This window comes from Lasioglossum baleicum, chromosome 12 (genome assembly GCF_051020765.1).
Source record: "Lasioglossum baleicum chromosome 12, iyLasBale1, whole genome shotgun sequence".
NCBI classification, from domain to species: Eukaryota; Metazoa; Arthropoda; class Insecta; order Hymenoptera; family Halictidae; genus Lasioglossum; species Lasioglossum baleicum.
Genome location: NC_134940.1, coordinates 4,790,048 through 4,813,582, shown reverse-complemented (window position 1 = coordinate 4,813,582; position 23,535 = coordinate 4,790,048). Strand labels below are relative to the sequence as shown.

The following is a 23,535-nucleotide window of genomic DNA, read 5'->3' as shown; positions in this document are numbered from 1 at the left end:
CTTAGAAACTCGAAACTTTAAATGCGGTGTTTCAATCATAAACGGAGCTGTCGTCTGCCGAATTCAAGCGAACGCGAATCGACGAGTCCGTTCACATAGACGGCCCATTAACTCCGGCTGCGTCCGAATCTATTAAACGCAGATTAAACGCCCCGGGAGACAGCGTATAAACAGTTTGCCGAACCGCGTCGCGCGCGCCTAACTCGTCCAGCTTTATTAATTCCGACCAGAACATTTGTTATCGTCGCGTTCGAGCGTGTACCGCCGATAAATGACAAAGTTCATCGATTGTAGGGCACGCGTTATCTGTCCGGGGGCCGATTACACGCCTCCTAGTTGACCACCGAACGTCCGCCACCGATTTTCTACGATCGTGGACAAGTACAACCATAATCGATGCGAAGGCGTTAATGGCACATCACCGCCGCGCCGGTTCAATGGTACCGTGCCAAACCGGCCTCCAATTGGCCGTGACAAGACACCAGCTAATACGGCTTTATTAATGAAAAAGTTGCTGCGATCGCCGCCGACACGTCCTGACGATTTGCTCGATTTTCGTTGGCCTTCATCCTCGCTCAGGGTCGATTTACTTCATTTACTTCATGACGCGCGATAGAAGTTTGCGAGGCTGTCCTTCTGAACGAATTGGACCTCTCTATCCTTCTTCGCATCGGCACAAATCACGTTCATTCATTCATTCAGGATCCCACAATTTCTGAATCTCTTTTCTCCGATAATTATCCGAATAATACATTTACGTATTCAACCCGTTGCCCTATAATATCGTGTCAGATTCGTGATGAAGATTCAGAACAGAGTATCATAAATATATGCATTTTATTAATTTCCTTTAGACCGAAATAAAATTCCTTTTGATTTTGTTAATCCACAGCTATTAGAGAAGATACAGGCAAACAGAAAAGTTCTAATCACTGAAACCGTAAAATAAATCGTAGAGCGAGGGGTTAAATTTCTATTCGAATGTTATAAACGTAAAAATAGGACTTCCGAAGGCGACCGAACAACTGTTTAGGTTCTGGAAACGAGACTACCCCCTTAATTTTCACTTTTCTCCAGTGCGACGTAGACTGCGAGACGATATCACGGCGAATGATAAATACGGTTGGCGTGGTTGAAAGGGAAGCTGCTCGTTTTTACGAATTCTTTTATCGTTTTGGGAAAAAAAAAGGAAGCCGGCGAGGAGGCGAACGTGGAATGTCGGCGTAAGTGGAAGCCGGTGGCGCTTTATTATACAAAGCCACCAACTGACAGTATTAGCCACTCTCGCGGAAAAGTATTCGACATTACTGAGGGTATCGTATAACTGGGACCAGAGGAACTAGTTTGTTACGGTAAAAGATTCTTGGCAGCTCATTGCACGCGATAGTGGATAGTGGGACCGCGCGTCCGCGAGCGGATCTCTCCTCCCGGCTTCGCAGCCGGTGAATCTCGATACGCGGGAAATAAGTAAAATCGGAGTGCCGACGATCTCGTGATTTCACTTAATACAGGAGTATTAGGCGAGGCGATAACGTCGATCCAGTTACGGAGTACGCTCGGAGGTTGTTGGCATTTAAACGGAAAGACAAATTTCTGTATTTTCTTAGCGAACCGTCGCGTCGAGAAAAATCGACGAAACTCGAGGCTCGCGGAAGAAAAAGGTTTCGCGAGATCGTTGATTGCCATAATCCAAGGCAAGTCGTGCCGTCGCGTCGCGTCGAAAAGCCACGATAACACCTAATTGGGTTATCTCGCGTGTTGCGTTACGTCACGCCGTCGCGTTTCTATTGCCGCTATTCATTTTCTCCTTGGTTTCTCGCGCGGCAAAAGGCGCGAGGTTTCGTGCTTCACCGCTATTTCCAGAAACAATTTCGAGAACCAACGCGGATCCAAATGGATGATGAACTATTATTATCCGTTGATTCGGTCGAATTGACCGTGGCAGACGATTTCAAGGCGGAAACGTTTTCCGCGATCGCCTGGGAACGTTGAAAACGTTCCGTCATCGCGATTTACTCGGCCCCCGGTGACCTTCGAGGAAGCCTCGCCTAATCTTCGCGCATTCCGCCGCGTTTAATTAGCCACGATCCGCGAGATCATCCGGGAGGAAAGCCCGACCGATCCACGGCTGTCCGAATTAAACTCTAAAACCATCGGTACAGCCATCAATTACACGCCGGAATAATTTATGTCCTGAATTATCATCCGATAATCCGCGTCAGCCATGCAGTCGCTCATTATACGAACTCGAACGCTGCGGAATCGTTTCCTTGATCGTGATCTAGCTCTTATCGAGATCTCAGACGTACTTTCGTGTGGCTGCGAATGAAGGATTCAGAATTGTTTGTTATTAATGTACTATGATGATTGTTGAGTATTGAAGATTTTATTGGAAATTACTTAGATTATTAAAGATTTATAGGAAAATTCTTTGCTGTTTGAGATTATATCTACAGATTTTTCTCATAAACGCATAAAATGTCCAACGATCATACTAATAGGATGTTAAGTTCCTCGCGTGTGAACGGGCAGCACGATCTTTAACGATGGTTAAAGTAATTAAGTGGCAGGGATCGATCGAGCAGATTCACGCGGTCGGATTCTCACGCAGCAAGTGGCAGCCGTTTGACAAGTCCCCAACTTCCAGACGTGGGAATGCCAGTGATAAAGCTGTTTTCAGCTCGTTTCTATTTTTACTTGGCCGGGAAGGCCGGGGGTGTAGTGAAATCGCTCTTCAACAAGGAACTTTCTACTCTAGTTTCTTTTTTTCATACGAATGACGTAATAGTGTACGCCTTGGTCCGGCGTAATGTTTGTCACGTGTCCACCGTTTCGCTCTATTCGCTCCGGGTACACGCCATGGAACTGCGTTCCATGGGTTCCACTAGAAACTTCCAGTTCAATCCTCGACGGTTCGACCATGCAACTATAATCAGCAGACTGCGAATTTTATGCATTTATGTACAGTGTTGATGCCGATCGATCGTCGGCGACCATCTGGATCAATCTGGCGATCGTCTGCTCATCTCGCTGGTCGTCGTTATGAGCCGACGATCGATTTGTTCGTTCGTTTGAAATTTTTTATATTTGGAATCAGATTGAAATATACTGCGAAAGGAGATAAAGATCCGTTTGAATAAAGCCCCTATAACAGGAAATACTGACTAGCTCAAATGCGAGACAGCGGAAACATTTAAAGAATTCAATGTATAACATATCCTTAATGTGCGTAAAATTGATTTGCAGAACGGTAAGTTTGAGTGAATTGTAAAAGTCCAGTCTAATAATTAGATTCGTCGACCTTTCACGAAAGTTTCATTCGTAAAAAAGACAAATTCCCTTGTCTCTGTCAAGTCTCGAAGATCAGGTGTTCCCGCGTACGGTTCACCCTAAGTTTCCAAGTGATCGTTATCAGCTTTTTATCGAAGCTGTTTGACCCACATATGGTGCCCGTTGATGGATCATCCCCTGGAACCTTTTCCCAACCCGTAGATTCTCAACGAGCCGAAAATAAAAACGCGATCATCCCGATTACCAACAAACGCCGAGCAAGAAAACGTTGTCGGCTCGCAGCCTTAGTGATCACACAGCTCGGAAATTACTGTCCCGATGCTCGGTTATCGCGATCTAAGGGCGAGCATCGATTGCCCGTCAGCGTTTTCATGGGGACGGCTCGATATAACTCGATCTTGGATCTACTCACCCGTGAGGTGGTACCGATTGCAGCGTGTTATCCAGATCCTGGCCGGGGCTGGTGGTGTGTCGTTGTCCCGTGGTCAAAGCTCCTCGGAGAACGGCGAGCAGCAACAGCCACAAACAGCAGAACGACAAGCCCCCGTTCGGCATTTTTGAACCGGTAAACGATTTTTCCCTTCGGATCCGATCGAACGACAAACCTGTTCGTCCTAGCTAGCGGAATCACGAGCCCCGATATTCGTTAGTTCGTCGCGCGATCGATGACGGCTCGTATCACGCGCATGATCCCCGATCGATCTCGGAACGCGAGCTTTCTTCAAGCCTCGAGATTCAACAACGCTGCTCCGCGATCGCCACCACGATCGCAGGCTCGATCATGGTCCTCGCTCGGTAATTTCGCGCTCGCGGTATCCTGAAACGAGTACAACCCATTTCTTCACCCAAACTTCAATGCTAACATCAATAGTAAAAAAGAAGTCGGTATAAGCAGGTCAGATCACCCGATAATGTTTGAAAATGGAGATAAGGTGGAGTGAGGTAAGTCCGTCTACGGAGCAAGTGCGTTAATTGGTTATTTTGATTATAATACGAACGAAATTTTTCTCTAGCTTGTATTTATTAATGTAGTATAAGTTAGTATGAACTATTCAAGAATAAAGGTGTTTCCCTCGCTTAAATTAACCAATGCCAAACAGTCACGAGCGAGGTACACGTACAACTGTGAGGTTACCCTGAACGTGCAATAGTTTACAAGTTATTAATGTATTCTGTGTTGTTACTTCAGGTAAGTACAACAAATATTGATGTAGGTTTATATTAAATAAACCGTTCTTATTGTATTTTTTAAAATTTATTGAGAAAAACACTAAGATGATCTTGCCCCGTAAATATACTACACGGGGCAAGTCCGTACTATCACGGTGGGGTAAGTCCGTACTGTATGGATAACTATAAAACTAAACAATATATTTAATGCTTTAATTAATCCTTTCTTACTCCGTAGTACTTGAAACAAGGTTTGAAAGCATTTTTAACTCTCGGAGACGCACTTGCCCCATTTTCGGGGCAATATCCTATTATTAGCCCATATCCTATCAAAATGATAATTCTCAAGCAAAACTAGAATCCTACATAATACTAATTCATCAGTAATAACTGTGGCAAGAGTTTGATACCAAGAGCGTCAAGTTTTTACATACCAGACTGAAAATATATCAGTTTAAAGTCTAACTTTGGAAAAACTAGTTAATCATTTTTATAATATTTAATCATCAAATGAAGAGGTCTCCTGTTTGTCGGCATGTCATTTCAGTGCAAAATAGACTGTCGAAAGAAGAAAGATTATCATCGATTGCGTCACCGCTGTGTTATATCTAGCAGTTTGATTCTTGCGTATTTTTTTACGACACAGTAAAAATGTCATAATTACGCATTATAAATAGACGTTCGTCGATGACCTTTACTTAAGAATCGCGTTTGAAACATGACGATTAACAGAAAGTAATACTGGTACTGATAACGAGTTGATGACTCGAGTTCAAAGAGTTAGAAGGCCGATACAAACAATGCATCATCAGCAATTATGTCCCGCGGATTTCCTCGTGGACCGTGATAGTAGGAATAAAATTTTTGCCGGAGTAAAAATGTTCAAGATGCTTCTCTTGAAATGATTATTTCGATCTCTGTCGGAAGCACTTTAGCATTCATTTCGCAAGAGAATCGAGAATTTCGCCACGTAAACCAAGCGGAGTGACAACAGGCGATAATTGTCGCGATTCCACGCTGACTATGACGCCTTTCCGGAAGCACCAAATTAGTACGATGAGATAGATGGAACTATCTTCTGATATAAATATCCACAATAGCTGTTTCCCCGGCACGACGAAAACCAGCGAGGAATCGCGAGGAAGCCTGCCTTCCAGTTTGATCAACATTTTAGAAACGTATGCTGTATCCATCTCTAATGTACGACTCGAATGAAAAAATTATCGTCTCATCTCCTCTTGAATCTCTCCCGATAATGTCTGTCGCCAACAAATTCGTAAAAATCACTTTTTAGCTGCTTCGAATTCTCTACAGTTTCTTCTCTATTCTTTTTCGACTCTAACAAGAACGCAACTATAGTTATCTGATTTCTCTGCTTTCTACTTCTTCGTCGACTACGTGTCGATCTTCATGCAAAATAAAAATCTTCTACTTGATTTACAATCTACTGGAGCGAAATAAAAATGTATATATTCTCTCTTGGTATGTTTAACAAAACAAAAGCAAAATAGAAGTTTCATTGATTTTCCGATAAATTTAGGTGGAAGATAGAAACTAGAAACGATTAAAGGAGCAGCAGCGTTTAGCAAGACGGTATAATTTTTAAAGACACCGAAAACATTTTAAAAACGTACACCTCAACAAGTATCTTTGCTAATTCATTAACAGCAATGAATGTAAAACAATCTAATCGCGAGGAACTTATCATCAGTCCCTGACACATTTATCGAACTTAGCACTTATCGTATTCAATAATTCTAATCGAAACGGAGGAATTCCTCTCGCATGGAAATTTCTCATTGAGAAGGCGAAAACGCCGAAAGGACTATGTATTGGAAAAAAGGACTCGCGCGACGATTTCGCCAGAGATACGGTTAACCATTCTCCGCTTTCCCTCGTTATCATAACGTAAAAGCGGACTGAGCAGAGGCTATCATTATAGTTCCATAAAGCTTGGTATGCTCGTGCAAAACTCGCGCAAAAAGAGATCGGACTTGTTCGCACGTTCTATCACGAGCGGTGTGTCGAGGACGAGAAATATCGCAGCGACAAACGCGATTCTAAAACGTTTATTACGTTCGCATCTAATCGCCGCCGGGCAGTCAATGATTCGCTACGGCCATTTCGACTTTTCCGCACTGTACGTTCATTGTAATAGCCATTATACTTCACTAAGCACTCGAAATACTGTTGCTCTGTTAAATTTTTCTGCTCCCTCTTCGAGTATGGACAGTAATAAACATTATCTTGCTACAAAATCAAAACTCCTCCTATCTTATGCTAGCGATATTTTTGTTACGGATGATTTTATATTTGTAGACTTTCCTCAGCGCGTTTCACTTTGACAATTAGTTTAAAAATTCTTTCCTAAGGGATACAACTTTTACAAGAGTGTTAACGCATGCACGGTATCGGCCCACTCTAAGCTCTTCAAAATCGAAATAAAAAACTCGACACCTCCATCGCCTTAACCGGATATCATACCTGTCAACGGAACCATCAACATAACTCCACCACGAGCTACCAATAATCCACAGTATCACCAGTAGCACTTAAAATCCCGATCCAGCCACGTGTACCCTTTCCTCGTTCACCTCGATCCTCGATCACGGGAGCGTGGTGCACCCCTTGGAAGAGGGTTCACGCGAACAGACCACCCAAGTGATCAAAAAATTTGATAAATCTTCCGATCGATAAAGAAAAAGGAGACGATCGCGCAGAGGTTGATCAGTCCGAGCGATTAATGAGTTTCTAGGGACACTTGTGCGCGGCGTTTTCGGTGGGACACGCTGTTGCGATGAGAAACGGAGGAGCAACGAGGGAACGAGCCCCGAAAAGATGCGCCGACGGGACTCGACGCGAGACTGGAGCGGCAAATTGTGGACGAGCGGTTCCGAGAGAGGGCTCATCTGGAGAGAAGAGGCTCTCTTGCTCTCTTCCCTCGTCTTCTCGCGTCTCTCCTTCCCCCCACGCGCCCTTTCCCTCCTTTCCCTGCCCGTTTTCTCGCCGGCAGCATCCAGCTGACGACCGAGAACACGAAGAGCAGCCACCAACAGTCCCCAACCCTTCTTTTTCTTCCTCGCTGTCAACGAGATCAGCCTCGTAACGCCTGGCGGCAGCGATCTACTCTGAAAACTTAATCTTTTTATTGATCAACTTTTCCACTGACCTAACAGATCGCGAGCAGCAGAATTGTATGCGAAATAAAAATCACCAGGACTAATTTCAGTATGCTTCTATTAGATCTAATATCATTCAATGATATCATTTCCATTATGTCTTATGGCAACAACTTGTTGCCATCTTTCAGGTAACCTGTCACCTAATGACTTCCCAATGAATTAAAATACGACAGAACTTTCTCTCTAATGTGCTACACATTTATTCCTTGGTCCGAGCTGCATCAAAGTGCTTGAACGAAGAAAGCCTTCGCAAGCCGAGCTTTATCAGACGAGACGGAAACTTCGATTGGGAAACGCTTACGGCATTGGCCTCTGCTGTTCTGGACCAATAATCGTGTTAAGAAGTAATCGCTTCCGCTTCGTGCGATTAGAAACATCTATTGTCAGCCGATGACTCTGTCAAGGAACTGTGATATTGTTCTCGCGAGGCGACACCTTGGAGTATAATAAAACATGCACATTCTATCTTTGTAGTCGTAATGTTCTCTTAGAACAGGCCTGGCCAACCCAAATGGTTTCACGGGCCACTTTGGGTAAACATGCTTTAAAAAAAAAATGTAATACAAACACAAAATGAATAAAACTTTGTTGTTATACTATCATTCAATATAATTAACTCTCGAGTCTTAATTATTGAGATATTTGTTTGTCCTTTCTTTCACTTAATTTTTGTAAATCTGTATTTATGTTCGACGTTCCACATCTTACCTGGTTTTTTAAATTGGTATCAGTTAATGAAGCACCTGATGAACTCTTTGTAAATTTCATCCTCGAAAAAAATGTTTCATAAGCATATGTGGATCCAAAAGCACTTACAACTCGTTGTGCAAAATATCTTACTTAGTATTGTAAAACTTAATTTTTGATGTGGACGCAAAAATTTGTTTTATTTCATTGTTACACTGAATTATATCAAAGATATCAAATATAGCCACAAGCAAATTTTCATTTATTTAATATTTTTTGTATACATACAACGAGAAACAAAAGATTCAATAGAAATATGAAAGCGCCCGATGGGCCGCACAATTCAACGTGGCAGACCGTATGCGGCCCGCGGGCCGCGTGCTGGCCAGGCCTGTCTTAGAATAAAGCTGAGGAACCTATAACTATTTTTAAAAAGCGAGGAAAGACATAGGAAGAGGAAAATTCTTTTTATTGTGTATCGGTTATCCCCAATGAGTCGCCCTGTTGGTGATCATGGAAGTCTCATGCGGGTGGTGACCATCAGTAGCGCGTTATATATTAACTAGTTACAAGGGATTGCAGGATAATGGGGGAAATGATCAAGCTCGAGGATGTAGTGAGGGGGAAAAAAGATAGAAAGGTTGAAGAGTGGTTGGAGAAGTTGAGGAAAAAAAAGAGAAAAGAAAGCATAAATAAACCAAAGAGAATAACAAACCAAAAATGCAAAACTCAGGGAATGGGGAGGGAAGCAATAAGTAAGGAATTAAGTGGATTAGTAATAATTAGGATACTAAAAGAGTAGGATAGGGTAGGAATGTGTGAGACATAGAAATGAATGAGCGAAGGTATGGACCGTATGTGTGAAATAAGATAGTTTTGTACAGATAGGTTATCGTAAACCAAGTCACATTTCTTAGCTGTAAGGCTGAAATAAAGCAAATTATTATTATTATTATTATATTAACTAGTTGGGACCTTGGGCAAAGTAGAATTTCGGGGCCCCTGACCCCAAGGAAATAACTTTATGAGAAAAACGTAGAATTTAGATCTTGCTTTGTGTTCGGGGCCCCGGGCATTTGCCCATAGGGTAACGCGCCACTGGTGACCATCACAACGGCACATAAATTGTTTCTTCTGAACGTGTTTATCGCGACATAGCGTTTCTTCCAACTTGAAATTCTTGAAAGTGATTTTTGCAAGTGGAACATCGTTCGCTTTACAAACAGCTCGGAAAAGCGAAACTATTTGAAGAGACTTGAGTCGCGAAGCTGGTAACAAGCGTGAAGCGCGAATTCGCACGGTGGACGCGCGGCGAAACGTCGAAGGATGGTACGAAGCTAACGGGGACTCATAAATCGCGGTCGGGGCCTTTGTTCCTTTGTGCCGGTGGGCCGCGATACCGTCGAGGAACGGCTCGTAAAGCGCGATTTTCCGATTCGCGACGACGATGAAAATCGCGGGTCGACTCTAATATACGCGAGCTCCGCATGGGAAATCGGTGAATGATTAACGGCGACCATGCCGCTTGTTTTTTTTTTGCCGGACGGGGCCCGTTTACTGCCAATAAAACGGGAAACGAGCGATGGAACGACCGCGAGCAAGTTTTACCGTGGCGGCTTCCATTTATTGCGGAAGCGTTAAACTAACGTCCTCTCGCGTTGCATTTTATCCCTCGGTAGCGTGTCTGCGGCGCGCGTTTATGGCTGCCCCCTAAACCCGGAGAGGGTTCATTGATAAAGTCGTCAATCCCGCAATTCACTTCCCACAATTGTAAACTGTCGAAAAATTCCGTGGAACAGACGAGTAAGAAGGCTCAAGGTGTAAATATGAACATGGATTCATTCAATCCATTTATTTCTTCCGACATTTGCCAACAGACACATCGACGAACAATCTAATTGTCGAAAACAAGCAACAACGATCGGACAAAACGAATATTTTGTATCGTTTCTCGATTCTCCGAGCGTGCACGAGCGAAATTACCGTCTCGTTTCTCGTGCATCCTCGAAATAATCAACGTCCGCGGAAGATCGACGATCAGAACGTAGAGAAATCTCAATCAATTCCAGTTCTCCCCGGATAAATCCTAATCTTATCCGACACTTGCTTGCCGGTACAAGCTCGTGCCCGTTCGAGTGTATCGTTAGACACGTTTCCGCGCGTGTACATACACGAGGAGTCTCGACGGTAGCAGATATTTACTAGGTAAATTGCCATCGGTAGTCTGTAAAGGCCGCCATGCCACCCTGATCGTAATTCGTCCCGTGAAGGACGAGACCGGCTAACAAACACGATCGACAGTGATTACCAGTCGGCTACCAACGAAGCGAACGAAGCGAACGAAGCGGGGCTGCTGCCGTGCTGCAAACGCGAATGCACCTGCAATCAACGCACGCACACCGGGATGCACCGTGCCACCTTCGTACCCGCATGCTGGAAAAGAAAACGACTCGATGAGATTCCTCGAGACTCTGCTCTTGTAACATTTCAACCGGTACAGAATCATCATTATCGTAATATTCGGTTATTATATTGTTAACATTATCATGCCACGTTACGCTGATCCGGTTGCAAACGGTTTTCCAGTGCGTTTGTAGTTTGTCCAAAATTTTCCTTTCACTAGGCCGTTCGGAAAGTACGATCTTGATCTCTTCAGGCAACATAAAGATCCCATGGTCGTAGAATTTCTGTTTCTTTATTAGAAAAACATTTACATCTTCTCCTTAAACAGCACACAATCTTTTGTTTTTAATAAGTTGAGACAGTCCAGCGACAACTTATTAATTCATTTGGCAACCAACGCACATAAAATGTCGAAAGCAGCAACGAAGAAATAACGCTGAACACTATCCCGAAAGATAAATGAGGGGGTCGTTCGTTTATCCTCGAACGTTGCGTAACAGATTGAAATTTCCGATTTAATTAGAAATCGCGCGGCAGCGAAGCGCAGGATTATTAAATGGCACATCAGCTTCATCAAGGGTAAAATATCACGTTGTTCGGTGGCTCCTGAGCAGAGTACCTGTTCTTGCGCTTAACCTAGACCTCTTCCCCAGCATCCTCCGTAGTTTAGTAATAATCTCGCCAGAGGACGAGGACTGGTCCCGGATGAAAAATGAACGGAACGGATCGGCGTGCTTTTCTTTCCCATGGCGAGCGCGTAGGGGAAGGCAATCGTTAAAAAGGTGTCCCGTCGTCGTCGAGGACCATAACTACCAGTCGAGAGTATGCAAAAGAACCGCTCCTGTTCGAGTTCCGGACCTCGATTAGCGACCGTGGATGTGGAGCAATTTAGAAAACACCGAGGTCCCGAGGATTTTTTAGGATCCACGTAATCAATATCGCGGCACGTGGACATTTGTCACGTCGCTGGACCCGCTGGTTGCTAAAGCACGGATTAATGAGCCGGATAGAGAAATCTGCGCAAACATACGTTCCCGTCCATAAGTCACCGGACGCTTATTCAAATTTGGATGCAGACGATTTTTTTTCTATTAAAGGACCTATATTCTATGTATATAAATAAAAATCAAATGCTGTTCGTTGGTAAGCGCATCACTTGAGAACGGCTGGACCGATTTGGCTAATTCCTTTTTTTAAAATGTTCGTATTAGTCCGAACTAGGTTATAGGATAAGAAAAATTGGAAAAGTATCACGGAAAAATGGAAAATTCGGGAAAACTAAAAGTGCTTCTAGAATCATATTTCAATACAACAAAAAAACGAACGTCGTAGCTTTTAATCAATATTTCAATAGAACGTCGCAGCTTTCAATCAATATTTCAATAGAAATTTACATTATCGACGTCTGTTTGCATTATCGCATATGCATGTATTAGTTAATTTCGATTACAATTTATTTCGTTACGTACGCAAATGTCGTTTGACACCCTACTCGCGAGCGAGCAACAACTCCCCTCTAGTTATGATATAAAAATGGTACTTACTAATTTTTAATATTATTATCCTTATATTTTGTAATTTTTTCCAGTTTGGCTTCCAGAGCTGTCCATAATCAGCCCACAATTTCTCAATCTCTTTTCACCAACATATTTATTTTACCAATATATTTACATGTTTAATTTTGCGCTCAAATATCATCGTATAATAGCTACAGCTACATCTAATCAAAATAAAACAATAAAGTCAAGCTGGAAGCTTGTATTGTTTAATTACCAGTTTGTTGAAGATAAGTAGCTACATCTAATCTCTCAGTAGATACCTTCATGAATAGCATAAATTAATAACAATCTAAGGATTTAATTTAAATTTCGTACTCTTGTTTTTCGCACTCTTCTCTTTCGCACTGCCCTTAGGACTCGAAGACTTGTTGGTCAGGTAAGATTTCCTCGCCTCGTAAATATTCTCCACGAGAGTCCTCCTCTGGGAGAACGAATCATAGTGTTCACCGAAAAGCATGTGATATCTTTCCATTCTGTGCCTCATCAGCCCACTCAATTCCTCGACCGAGCCATTATAGTCCTCCCGAGCGTAAATGATATTCGCTAGACGAGCGTTCCTCAGTGTTTCCTCGTCGTAGACCGTCTTCAACCATGGAGTGTCCTCTTCGTCTTCTTTGATTTTATAAGCGGACAAACTCAACGGCGGAAGTTTACGGAGCGATTGAGGCGGTTCCAATGTTCTAGTCTCTAGCTGCGATAGTGGAACGCCCGGACAACATGCCTTGAGGAACATCTTGGTACTCGGATCGATGGCTTCCGGCTGAATTTCGTATTTCGCACGGAATTCCTCTCGAAGCTTCTTGCCACGCGCCAAACTGTCTGGATTCTCCTTCGCCCAAGTTTCTTTCATCTTCGCGATCTTCTCCTCCTTTGACTTGTCTTCTGTTATCTGCGCATTCACGTCATCAAGATCTATTTGTGTAACCTTCGAATATCTAACAAGGGAGGTTAGCCAATCGTAGCACGCCGATTTTAATGAAATTTTTTTCACATGTATTTATTTTATAGCTGCTGACATTCATGTTACGGTAGTGATAATAGCCCTGAAAGTTGGGGTGAAATACAAAATACAAAAATTTCCCCCTCAGAAGAAAGGTACTTATTAATAAGTATATTTTTTAAACAGATTATTATTTTTTTAATCAGTTTACGCTAAACGATTCGTCATTCGATAAAATGGATTTTTCATTCTCGTCATTCGAAATATTCGATAAAATGGATTTTTCACCTCCTTAACATGAATGTCGGCAGGCAGCTATAAAAAAACAATACGTGTCGAACATCTTTTTCATTGAAATCGACGCGTTACGGTTGCGTAAGCTCCCTTGCAAGAATATCTAAAACCGAGCTAAACGTGAAGAAAATGGCACCTCGAGACCGCTTTCGGAATCGGTGACCACCTGTAGGACCCAGTAAGGTTTGTCAAGACCATGATTAGCATCGCCGGAAGCTTTCGAAGCTCTTTTGATCCTGGCGGATTCAGCCTTGGAGAGCTTACCCAAACTCAGAACAGATGTCTTCGATCGAATGGTAGAGCCGGCGCGTAGCGATTTGATCTCTGTGACCACAGCCCACTCTGATTTATTGAGAGGCCAGCTGTCGTCGAGAACAAAAGCCTCGACGTAATAAATCTCCTGGAACAAGCTCTCCCTGCTGGCGTTGCTTCCATCGACTTCGATCTGTTCGTTGGAATCTTCCTTCGCACGATTTCCATTCATAATTTCGTTTTCGGTAACATCGTTGACAACAGTACTAGCTTTAGCGTTGACTGTGACCTCCATTAGACTGTTACTCGATGGCTGAGCCAAATAAACATGAGGCAGAATGACTGTGGAGGTTCCCGAGATTTCAGTCAGTACATTGTCTTCGGTGTCTATCACTCTAAGCTGGAGTTTCGCTTTATCGTAGGACGCGGACAGTCGGAAGGACACCAGAGTGGGTTTGCTGATCTTCGTGATCCACTTCGCGATGCACTTGCTATTGTTGGGTATATAATTGTTGGCTAGTTCCTCGGTGACCAGGAGAGGAGCCAACAGTTTGGTGGAAGGAGTATTCAGCTGGTCCATGGTGTAGAACACAGGCTGCGCTTTCTTCGTGATCATCAGCATGGTCCAAGTCACCTCTTTCGCTAGCTGATCACCGTTCCAGCCGTAGGCGAATACCGTGTACCCTAACTTGGCGTGCTCGTATCGGGTCGGAACCACATTGTTCACCACCCGCAGCATTTCCTGCTTCGTATCATTGTTGAAAACGCGCACGCAGTACCTGGGCAAATTCACGAACAGATCGATGTTCGCGAAAACAATCTCCGTAGCGCGAGTGTTTATCAGGAGCCTGGCGATCGGCGTCCACTGTTCTGGTTTCAGCATCTTCAACGTCCCGGTCAACTCTTGCGTCTGGATCGTGTGCTCGAAGTCCAACGAGCAAGGATATATGTCCCGAAGCCTGTCGAAGTGCTTCAGTATGTACCTGAACAGAGAGCTAGCTAAAGACTCCCTCTTATTATAGTTAAACAGCTCCACGACCTTCAGCAGGTTCTCCAGGACACCTTGATGCTCTTTGTGCGCGGGATTGTGGATCATCTTGTACTTCCTGATCAACAGCATCTTAAAGAATGACTGAATAACAGACGCAGCGTAGTTCTTGTTCAGGAGGTTATTCTCGAGGACGGCTTCCAGGAATAATTTGTTCTTCTCATTCGAGGTTCTAGGCGTGCTAGTCTCCCTGATGGCTTTCAACGCTTGAGCGAACGGATTGAACCAGTCCAAGCCGATCAGAGGGTTCAGGTAGAATATCCTCAGTGCTCTGACGATACCTTGCACCTGATCCTGCGGCACAAGGTCCCGAATCAATTTGACCTTCTCGCTGAGCAAGCACACGTGTATATAATAGTAGAAGGTCTTAATCCTCTTTCTCTCGATGTTACCGGGTGGCATGTAGCTTTGGTAGTACAGTTTCATCGCGTCTGAGTATTCGTTCGTACCGAACTTCTGGTAGGCGTTGCTCGCGCAGTTGCTGATGTGCTTCACTTTTAAACCGATCGTGTCGGATTCTGTGCACATCAATTCGTAGATCCTCCTGCGGTCACCCAAGTGGAAGATCGTGTCAGAGGAAATGCTGGTGAAGCAATTACTCTCGGAGCCGCAGTACACTCGCAGCAAGTGTCTTCCCGATTCCAGTTCCAGCACCGTTGACTTGGTTCCTGCCGTTGGCAAGTGAACCAATTCGTTGCCGTACTTCTGTCTGTTAAACCAGCTGTGTCTCTCGATAATTAAATAATTCCTCTTAGCTACCGATCGAGTGAAGCTCGAGACACTCGGAGAATCTCTGAGCTGCTCTTCCGAGCTTTCACTCGTGACATTGGTGAGCTTCGAGCCGGAAACAAGAGTCTCGGAGCTGACAGGGATCTGGAACGTGGAGAAGTTGATCAAGAAGAATTTCTCCCCCACGGAATCAACGAAGATGTACAACGGCTCGTTTCTACTCCTCAACATCTCCCGGGGCCAGCAATAGACATCCGTGAATTTGAACTCCTCGGATGTCTCTCGGACGGGCGAATTTCCTCTACTCCCTTTCTTGCTATCCTTCTTCGACTCTGCTCTCTGATCTCCGAGATCTTTGCCTTTGAAACAATCCGACACTTTCGCGGTGTACTCGAAGTACTCTAACTTGTAGAAAAAATGGACGTCTCGGATGTACGGTTCCAGCTTATTGAAGTCTGCCCAGAAACTCACGTCCGGTACATCCTTTCCAGCTTCTTCCACTTCCTTCGGCGACTTCTTAGAAGATCCCTTCTTCGAAGATCCCTTCTTCGAAGATCCCTTCTTCGATTTCTCTGACGTAGGTGCACCTTTTTCAGCATTTTCTTCAACACCCGCGAGGCTGTATTTGTTGACTACGCTTTCGTCGAAGTGCTTCAAGGGACTGACAACCTTCAGGGAACGAATCGGGACGAAGTACTCGACTGGATCGATTATTCCCTGTTCGATCGCCCACTTCGCCCAGCGAAACAGCTTCCATTTTGCCAGAGGCGGCTTCACCTGCGACATTTATCGAAACGTTTACTGAAAAAGTAATTAAGCGTAAAGTGTTAAAACTTTCCGTACATCTTTTGGATCCAAGGGAACATCGCGGGACTGAGCGATATAAATAAAATGGCTCCAGCAAGGAGACAATCCAGGCACAGTCTGCGAAGAAAGCTTCTGCATGTCTTCCAATCCGAGGAACAAAGTAACCGGTTCAGGCTTTTTCAACGCTACATGCTTCTGTTCGCGTTTCGATGATTTCGATCGATCGCTACCCTTCGATCTCTTCGTTCGATCAGTGTACTTCGACTTCTTCGTGTCCTCCGTATCCTTCGATTTGTTCGATTTCAACGTACCTTTCAACTTCTCGCTGGTTTTCTCCAGCTCCAAGGTTCCTGTTCCCAAAGGGTTCAAACTATAAACAGAGTGTAGCAAGGATAACTACACACGATACCCACCCTGCTCTACCACGTCCGCGTTCCATTCGAAGTGACCCGCGTATTTCCTCAGAAAGTCCCATTTGTCCTGCGGAGACAGGTAGCCGATTTCTAATCGCAGGCAGACCCAACCTGCAGGGTTGTGGCCGTATTAATATATGTATTCAGATATTGTTACTAATTATGGCTTACTTTACCCGTTAGACAATGAACCGGATGGAAGTCCACAATTTCGCGACCGTCGGACCACGTCAGAGAACAAAGTTTCAATAAAGCCTTCGAGAGCAACATCGGCCACAATTCATGGTCGTTTGATGTACGGGGTAGAACGGGCACCCCATTAGAATTCACTGGTATCATGTCGTCCACCACGATGTAACGCCATGATCCCAAAAAGTATAGTCGCACAACGTATTTCCCTTTCGTACATAGAAACATTCTAAATTCCACTAACTGTTGATTGTCGACATTCTAACTAACGATGATGATATACTTAATGAAGAAAGGAGAGGAATGATGCATATACCGTTTGGATTCACTGTAGGACGATGATTCGCCCCTTTGCCCGCTTTGTTCATTGAATACACATGCATCCAGCCACGCCAAGATTGGTACCGCCCATTCCAAATGAAATTGCTGTTCTCGCCACTTATTTCCAATCCATCTCGGCCGCAATACTGAAGGTTTATTAGCGCGGAAATAACCCATCGTGCGAACTGAAAGTTGTTTTTAATTGAGACCACGGTCCAATCGGTCTGTTTTAATCATTATATTTCGAGCGATTGTTCTGTATCAATTGTTAATCGAATAAATGGAATAATGAATGGAGAATATTTAATAATTAATTTGATAATTAACAATTAATTCTAATTAGATATAACGAACTGGTCCTCGTCTTTTATTCGAATAAAACTAGAACAAATATTTATTAATTAGTGATAAATTTGTATACATTGGACGTACTTCGCTGTGCAATATATGTTCATTGTTTGCGATGAAGTCTGGGTGCTTTGAACTAGCTGCGAACACTGTCACCGATTCCTAGATTTATTATAAATGTTATTCCATGGATTCTTAGTGGAAATGGATTCTACAAATATAAAGTAAAAAATTTATTATGTGAACCCACGGTTAGATTCTTTAAATTCTTTGCCCTTATCCATTCGGAGGAATCCAAAGACGGAGGCAAATCGACGGGCCGCATGTCCATGAATAATCCATCCGAGCCATCTGATAATTAATATTACAAATGAACTTCCGACTAAATTTAGTTAATTCGGTATTATGTACTTTTAGGATTAGCCCAGTTTTCTTTATTTAACGCCGCGTCGGACCATTCCGGCCATAATGTAAAATCTTCTGTGGAGGACAAGCTGAATTCAGACTCCGCAACTTTTTTCAATGTCAGAGACATATCTGAAACTCCCTTCCGATGATTAAACACGACTGTCACTTTTTACATCGCAAAATGAATGTTAACAAATAGACGGCTACAAACAGTCCGAACACATTATATTTACACATTAGCTGTGTAATTTACATCCACTGTAAATATTCGACGAACGACGGTGACGTGAAACCAATAATACAAAAGTTTGAAAAAAGTATATATATTTATTAGATCTCTGTATTATACATAACTATACGAAGATGAAATGCGAGTTTACGTCGAAAACAGACTTTGTAAAAAATTACAATTTAAAGAAAACTCTATCTCGTTAGTAGTTAAACTACGATGGCGGCGTCGCGTTTATCGAAAACCTAAATGTATATATAATTATATATATGTATATATAATTCAGTACAAATATAATTTCTACAAAAAATAATTGTTATCCATCTCTCATTATATCAAACTGAATAACGAATCAATCAATGTCAATTCTATCGATGACCACGATGACGAATAAGCTTGTACACGTACACCATTGGAACGAAGTTTAACTCGCAAGTTCACAGTTAAAGTTTATCTTTCTCAACAACAAGAAAAATAACACTACATTCAGGAATTACGATTAGCCCACGTCCACCGTTTCGTACGACGTAAACTATAATATATATATATATATTTGTTTCTTTCAACAATATTTAAGATATAATTTTATAGTCCTTCGATCAGGCTCGGTTTTAGTTAGTTTTTTTTTTATAGTCGGTTTTTATAATTAGTTACACATCATTTTTATTTTTATACACATAGGTAGGCGTAAGAGGCCGTGTTTGACCTCTGACCGCACACGTACAGACACACAAACTTGTTAGGTCGATAGAATTGCATAACTTATTAAGGCATTGTTCCATTCTTTCACAGTTCTCTTTTTCCTTTTTTTTCATTAAGTTATATTAAAAATTGTTACCGAAGCGTTTATTTTTGTTTGTCCGATAATGGTTCATATCGCGTAGTCAGAGATAAATAACGTCGAGAATTTACAATAATTTAAGTTACTTATCCGATAGATATCTTTAAAGGATATAAATACAATGGAATGTTGAAAATACGCTTCTTCAATGAACGTATATCTCGCGTTATAGCTTCTTCTTTTTTTTTCTTTCGGAACACAAGGAGATCAGGTGATACATTTACACTGTATCGATGTGTAGATCAGAGAATTCACATAAATCGAATTCCCTCGCGTACAGTTAAGTTCGTTAGTTAAGTTTCAGCGCTTTGGAAGATTACTATATGGGTTGTGTTAATTAGGTACTATTGAGATTAATGTCAACCCCCTCCTCAAGTACTCGGGTCAGCGTCCTCTCGAATGGACGAAGTACATGAACGACGTAAGAGAAAAATGGTAACGTTCGTTATAAATTATTATAACTGTACGTGTTACTCATTTTGATTGTAAACGTAGTACGTCCTACGACGTACAATAGACGAAGAGAGATAGAGAGAGAGAGAACGGTTTACTTTACAAAAAAGTGCAGAGAATATACAACGACCAACAATTCCGTTCTTTGCTTTCAATAAACAGCAACCAACGAAGAAACGTTTGGCACCAGATTCACCTACATCCCCGCCATTTACAAAAATAATCGTTAACCGAAATCAACTGTTCTAATACCAGATATGCAACAAATTACGCCGGGATCAATAGATCTTCGAAATACGATACTCTATATTTTAACAAGACTCTTATGCGATTCGTGCTCTAAGCCTGGCAGTGTTCAAAACGTTAACTCTGGTCGAGAATGAATATCTTTCTTTTTGTGTCGTCGACTACTTAACCCCATCCTAGTTCCCACTACGAACTGATAATATTGTACTTCACGATCACTTAATTAAAAAGAGAAGAAAATAATTTTCTAGTCAACGTATACATGTATATATACTTTACGACTGCTTAAAAAAAGATAAAAATAATTTTCTGATCAATCGCGTACATAACTTAGGCTCGTATGTACAAGTTTTTGGCACTATGTTACTAAGGCAATGAAAAAGAACCTTCAATTCCAAGTGAAAATAATTCCTCGAATAATCTCTCCTTAGCATACTAGTGATATTTATAGAATGTACGGTTTAAGACATTGATTCGTATGGATATAGATTTGTTCGACTCTAGGCCCGTTACTGTAGCTGCCATCCACGTGATTGCGTAGTTAGAGACGCTGTATAATTAAGCACTGAAGGTCTCATATAAACCATGAAATCAAATAACTATTGCGTACAGCTATAAAGTCCGATATAGATCAAGTTTGAGACTTCCTTTCATTTAAGTAGCTTTCTGCCGTTATACGCAAGCGTTTTTAGCACAGTTTGCGAGGCCCTGAGGCCCTTTGATCTTCCATCCGTCCTGCTTGGAGTCTTTGAATCATAGCGAAAAGGTCTTCCTCGGGAACTGTCGAACCTGCTTGGGTCCCATTGGCTCTTTGGCCGTTTTCTTCTTCAGCATCTTGTACTGTCGACGACGCAGGTAGAGGACTTCGTTGATCCTCTAAACGCGAACTCTGTTCAAACAAATGATCATACAATCATTACAATCAGAAAATAAAATGATTATATATATCCGAATACATACCTGGCACCTAACAAGCATTTCAATGAAGGAATCGTCCGCATCCTGGTTAGTGTTTAGACCGGGCAAATAAGGCAGCGTCACCCGTTGCTCATCCATTCTTTTACTCTGCATACCCGCAATCAGCTCAAACAAATCCTCTCCGTCCCTAAAAGCGAAATTAGTACATTTTAATACCGAAGTACGCAGAATAACGTTTACCTTCAACAAATACGCACTTGTCATCCGAATCAGACACTTCAGGCGTGATCGGTCTGAACTTCTGACTTCGGTTCGTGTTCAAAGCACAACGCTGATCGTCCATTCTGCCAGATTGGAAACGAGACAGAAGATCGAAGAAGCTATCGTCTTCCTTTTGAGTAAATTGTGGAGTCGCGTTGTTGCTTTTATCTATTTGAGACTCTGCTTGTTCTTTCAGCTTTGCATCGGGCGTAAGCTAAAATCAATTTCCAATTATATTACGAACTCGTCATTGCTGGCGTAAATACATAAGCAATCACAAATTACCTTAATGAGATCTAAATTATCCATACTTTGCCTTCTAAGTCTATATCTACAAGGTGAAGATATATTATTTGACCCAGTATTGGTTGAGAGTTTTTGTGCGATGTTCTCTTTGTTATTTTCGTGTTGGCTTTTCTCTATACCCAGGATCTTTTGTAAATCATCGACATTCATTTGTGCTGTGGCCTGGCCCATTGGATCTTCCAGTTCTTTAGAGATGTTTAGATGGAGATTAGCATAATGCAATGCTTTCTCATGATTTCCCATTGCCGCGTAAGCATTACCCAAAGACCAACAGGCACGACCTTCGCCCACTCTGTCTTTAAGCTGCCTGGCTATTTCAAGATGCCACAAATGGTACTCTATCGCGGTCGAGTAGTCCTTAAGAAGAGTGTATGTGTTTCCTAATGAGTAGCAAGCCTGTGCTTCCACTTCTCTGTCCCGTAAATCTTGTGCAAGGTCCAGAGTCCTTTTATAATGTTGCGCAGCCTTCTCGAATTCACCGAGGAATATATGCGAATTTCCTAAATTACTGTTGGCCCTCCTCTCGGCAGCTTTGTCTCCGAATTCCTTGGCTATCTTTAGTCTTTCATTGTGATAATAAATTGCTTGTTTAAAATCACCTAACAGATAGAAGGTGTTCCCTAGATTCCCACAGGCTCTACCCTGAGCAGCAGAATCTTCCAGCTCCTTCATCAGCTCTAAATTCTCTTCGTAATACTGAACAGCTTGCTCTAGACACTGTCTAACTTCCTCGGAGAATTCCCCAGGATCCTGATGACCTATCCTACCGGCTTGCTTCCCCTTAGCATGATAAACATTCCCCAAATTGTATAGAGCTCTTCCTTCGCTCAATTTATCCCCGATTTCTCTAGAAATCTCCAAGTGTCTTTTACAGCAGATCATAGCCTCGTCAAACTTTCCCATCACTTTCAATGTGTTCCCCAAGTTACCGCTCGACTTAGCTTCCCCTAGTTTGTCTCCCATGTTACGTGCCAGTGTCAAGTCCAGTCTATGATATTGCATTGCTTTCACATAATCTCCTAGGTAAAAGTACGCGTTCCCAAGTTGACTGTAAATTGCACTTAATATCTTTAAGTCGTTGGTGCCGGCTTGAATCGCAGCTTGGAAGAATGCCACTCCGGACTTGCAATCCCCAGCCTTGCATAGACGCTCGCCCTCGAGCGCCAGCTCAAGGCACATATTCCACCTTTCATTGTTCTATTAAACAGAAGAGAAAAGGAATCTGTTTTAAACTTTAGCTATGAGTCAAGTTTATAAATAAAATAATAAGAGATAATAAGAGTAGCAACCATAAAACGTCCTACGAATGATTGCAGTATGCTTAACATGAGAAAAAAAACGTGTGTGGAAAGGGTATTGGAATGGTCATGGGAGTGGCTGAGTATGCAACTTCAATAAATTAACTGCAGACAAGGAATTTGCGTTGATATTTAAAAAATCCCTTTCTGCTGGACAAACATAACACACAGCGAACATCATGTTCGTGGGAAATATTAATATATTAATAGGTAAACGTGCATTGAGCGCATAGACGGTGTGACAGGGAGGGAAAAACATGTAATGTGTTTGAACAGGTTTTATTTCCATCGAAACAGATTTCGGACTATTTGCCAAAGCCTCGATAGAGAAAGCGTAAAACAAATAGAGAAAGAGATTGAAACGATTCACGTATAATTAGTAGACGCAGCAATGCGATGACAAGATTCGCGTGAGTCATATAAGGAAATGCAATTATATACAATGGTTTCACTTACTTGCCCCTCGGTTGATAAGTTTTCCGCGCTAGCACTTAAAGACATTGTGTTCGTCAGGACTTTCTTTTTCTTTGTAAATTAACAATCGATTCCCTTCTGTTTCGCAACACCGCAAACAAACGCGAGTCTTACGTGCACAATAGACTATTATTCGGGCTAGGATAATAATTAACCGCACACGTATTTCCACGCATCGTGATCCACACGTTCTCTTTCTTCCAGTTTATTCTTTCACATAGTAACACCTGCGTCCTTTTCGCAAATCAAATACTGGCGTCCCTTCCTCTGCGGAAACCAGTATCCTTATCGCCGCACTTTCCGAATACAACTGAACTGAACTGAACCAAACTGAACTGACCGACAATTCAGCGTCCAAACTACTCCAAACTCCAAACAAATGACGCTTGACGTGTTTGGCTGATCTGTCGACCAATCGCAACGCGCTAGCCATTTTATATAATAACGAATCAGAGGTTGGCTCTCAAC

The 23,535-nt window shown here is 42.5% G+C and overlaps 3 protein-coding genes across 4 annotated transcripts in view; all 3 read right to left on the bottom strand.

The window, feature by feature from the left end:
• The window catches only part of LOC143214233 (fibrillin-3), a 35,891-nt gene extending 28,534 nt beyond the window's left edge, over window positions 1-7,357 (bottom strand). The window contains exons 1-2 of the mRNA XM_076434984.1: window positions 6,946-7,357; window positions 3,704-4,108 (exon numbers count right to left, since the gene is read on the bottom strand). Coding sequence (XP_076291099.1) covers window positions 3,704-3,846 — 143 coding nt within the window. The 5' untranslated portion in view covers window positions 3,847-4,108; window positions 6,946-7,357. The remainder of the gene's footprint in view (window positions 1-3,703; window positions 4,109-6,945) is intronic.
• A 3,194-nt stretch (window positions 7,358-10,551) lies between these two features.
• On the bottom strand, window positions 10,552-18,209 carry LOC143214237 (androglobin). Of its 2 annotated transcripts, none has more exons than XM_076434991.1 (2): window positions 13,663-18,209; window positions 10,552-13,181 (listed from the first exon to the last, which is right to left on the bottom strand). In XM_076434991.1, the coding sequence occupies exons 1-2, from the start codon at window positions 16,339-16,341 to the stop codon at window positions 12,582-12,584; spliced, it is 3,279 nt and encodes a 1,092-aa protein (XP_076291106.1). In that variant the 5' UTR covers window positions 16,342-18,209; the 3' UTR covers window positions 10,552-12,581. The 2 variants fall into 2 exon arrangements, with proteins under 2 accessions (XP_076291106.1, XP_076291105.1); XM_076434990.1 differs by having other exon boundaries at window positions 13,146-16,886; window positions 16,952-18,209.
• A 143-nt stretch (window positions 18,210-18,352) lies between these two features.
• Pins (G-protein-signaling modulator pins) lies at window positions 18,353-23,443 on the bottom strand. Its single transcript, XM_076434993.1, has 5 exons — window positions 23,050-23,443; window positions 21,275-22,492; window positions 20,986-21,203; window positions 20,771-20,915; window positions 18,353-20,699 (listed from the first exon to the last, which is right to left on the bottom strand). Exons 1-5 carry the CDS (start codon window positions 23,092-23,094, stop codon window positions 20,499-20,501), a joined length of 1,827 nt encoding a protein of 608 aa, XP_076291108.1. The 5' UTR covers window positions 23,095-23,443; the 3' UTR covers window positions 18,353-20,498.
• Window positions 23,444-23,535: the final 92 nt, after the last annotated feature.

What these genes read in the sequence shown, in the direction of transcription:
- LOC143214237 (XM_076434991.1), bottom strand. Translation starts at nt 16,341, where the DNA reads ATGTCGCAGGTGAAGCCGCCTCTGGCAAAATGGAAGCTGTTTCGCTGG. An exon ending in ATTCCGAAAGCGGTCTCGAG is followed by an intron (nt 13,182 to 13,662) that starts GTGCCATTTTCT and finishes GTGAATGCGCAG; the next exon opens with ATAACAGAAGACAAGTCAAA.
- Pins (XM_076434993.1), bottom strand. Translation starts at nt 23,094, where the DNA reads ATGTCTTTAAGTGCTAGCGCGGAAAACTTATCAACCGAGGGGCAA. An exon ending in ATAATTTAGATCTCATTAAG is followed by an intron (nt 21,204 to 21,274) that starts GTAATTTGTGAT and finishes AATTGATTTTAG; the next exon opens with CTTACGCCCGATGCAAAGCT. An exon ending in AAATGCTTGTTAGGTGCCAG is followed by an intron (nt 20,700 to 20,770) that starts GTATGTATTCGG and finishes TTGTTTGAACAG; the next exon opens with AGTTCGCGTTTAGAGGATCA.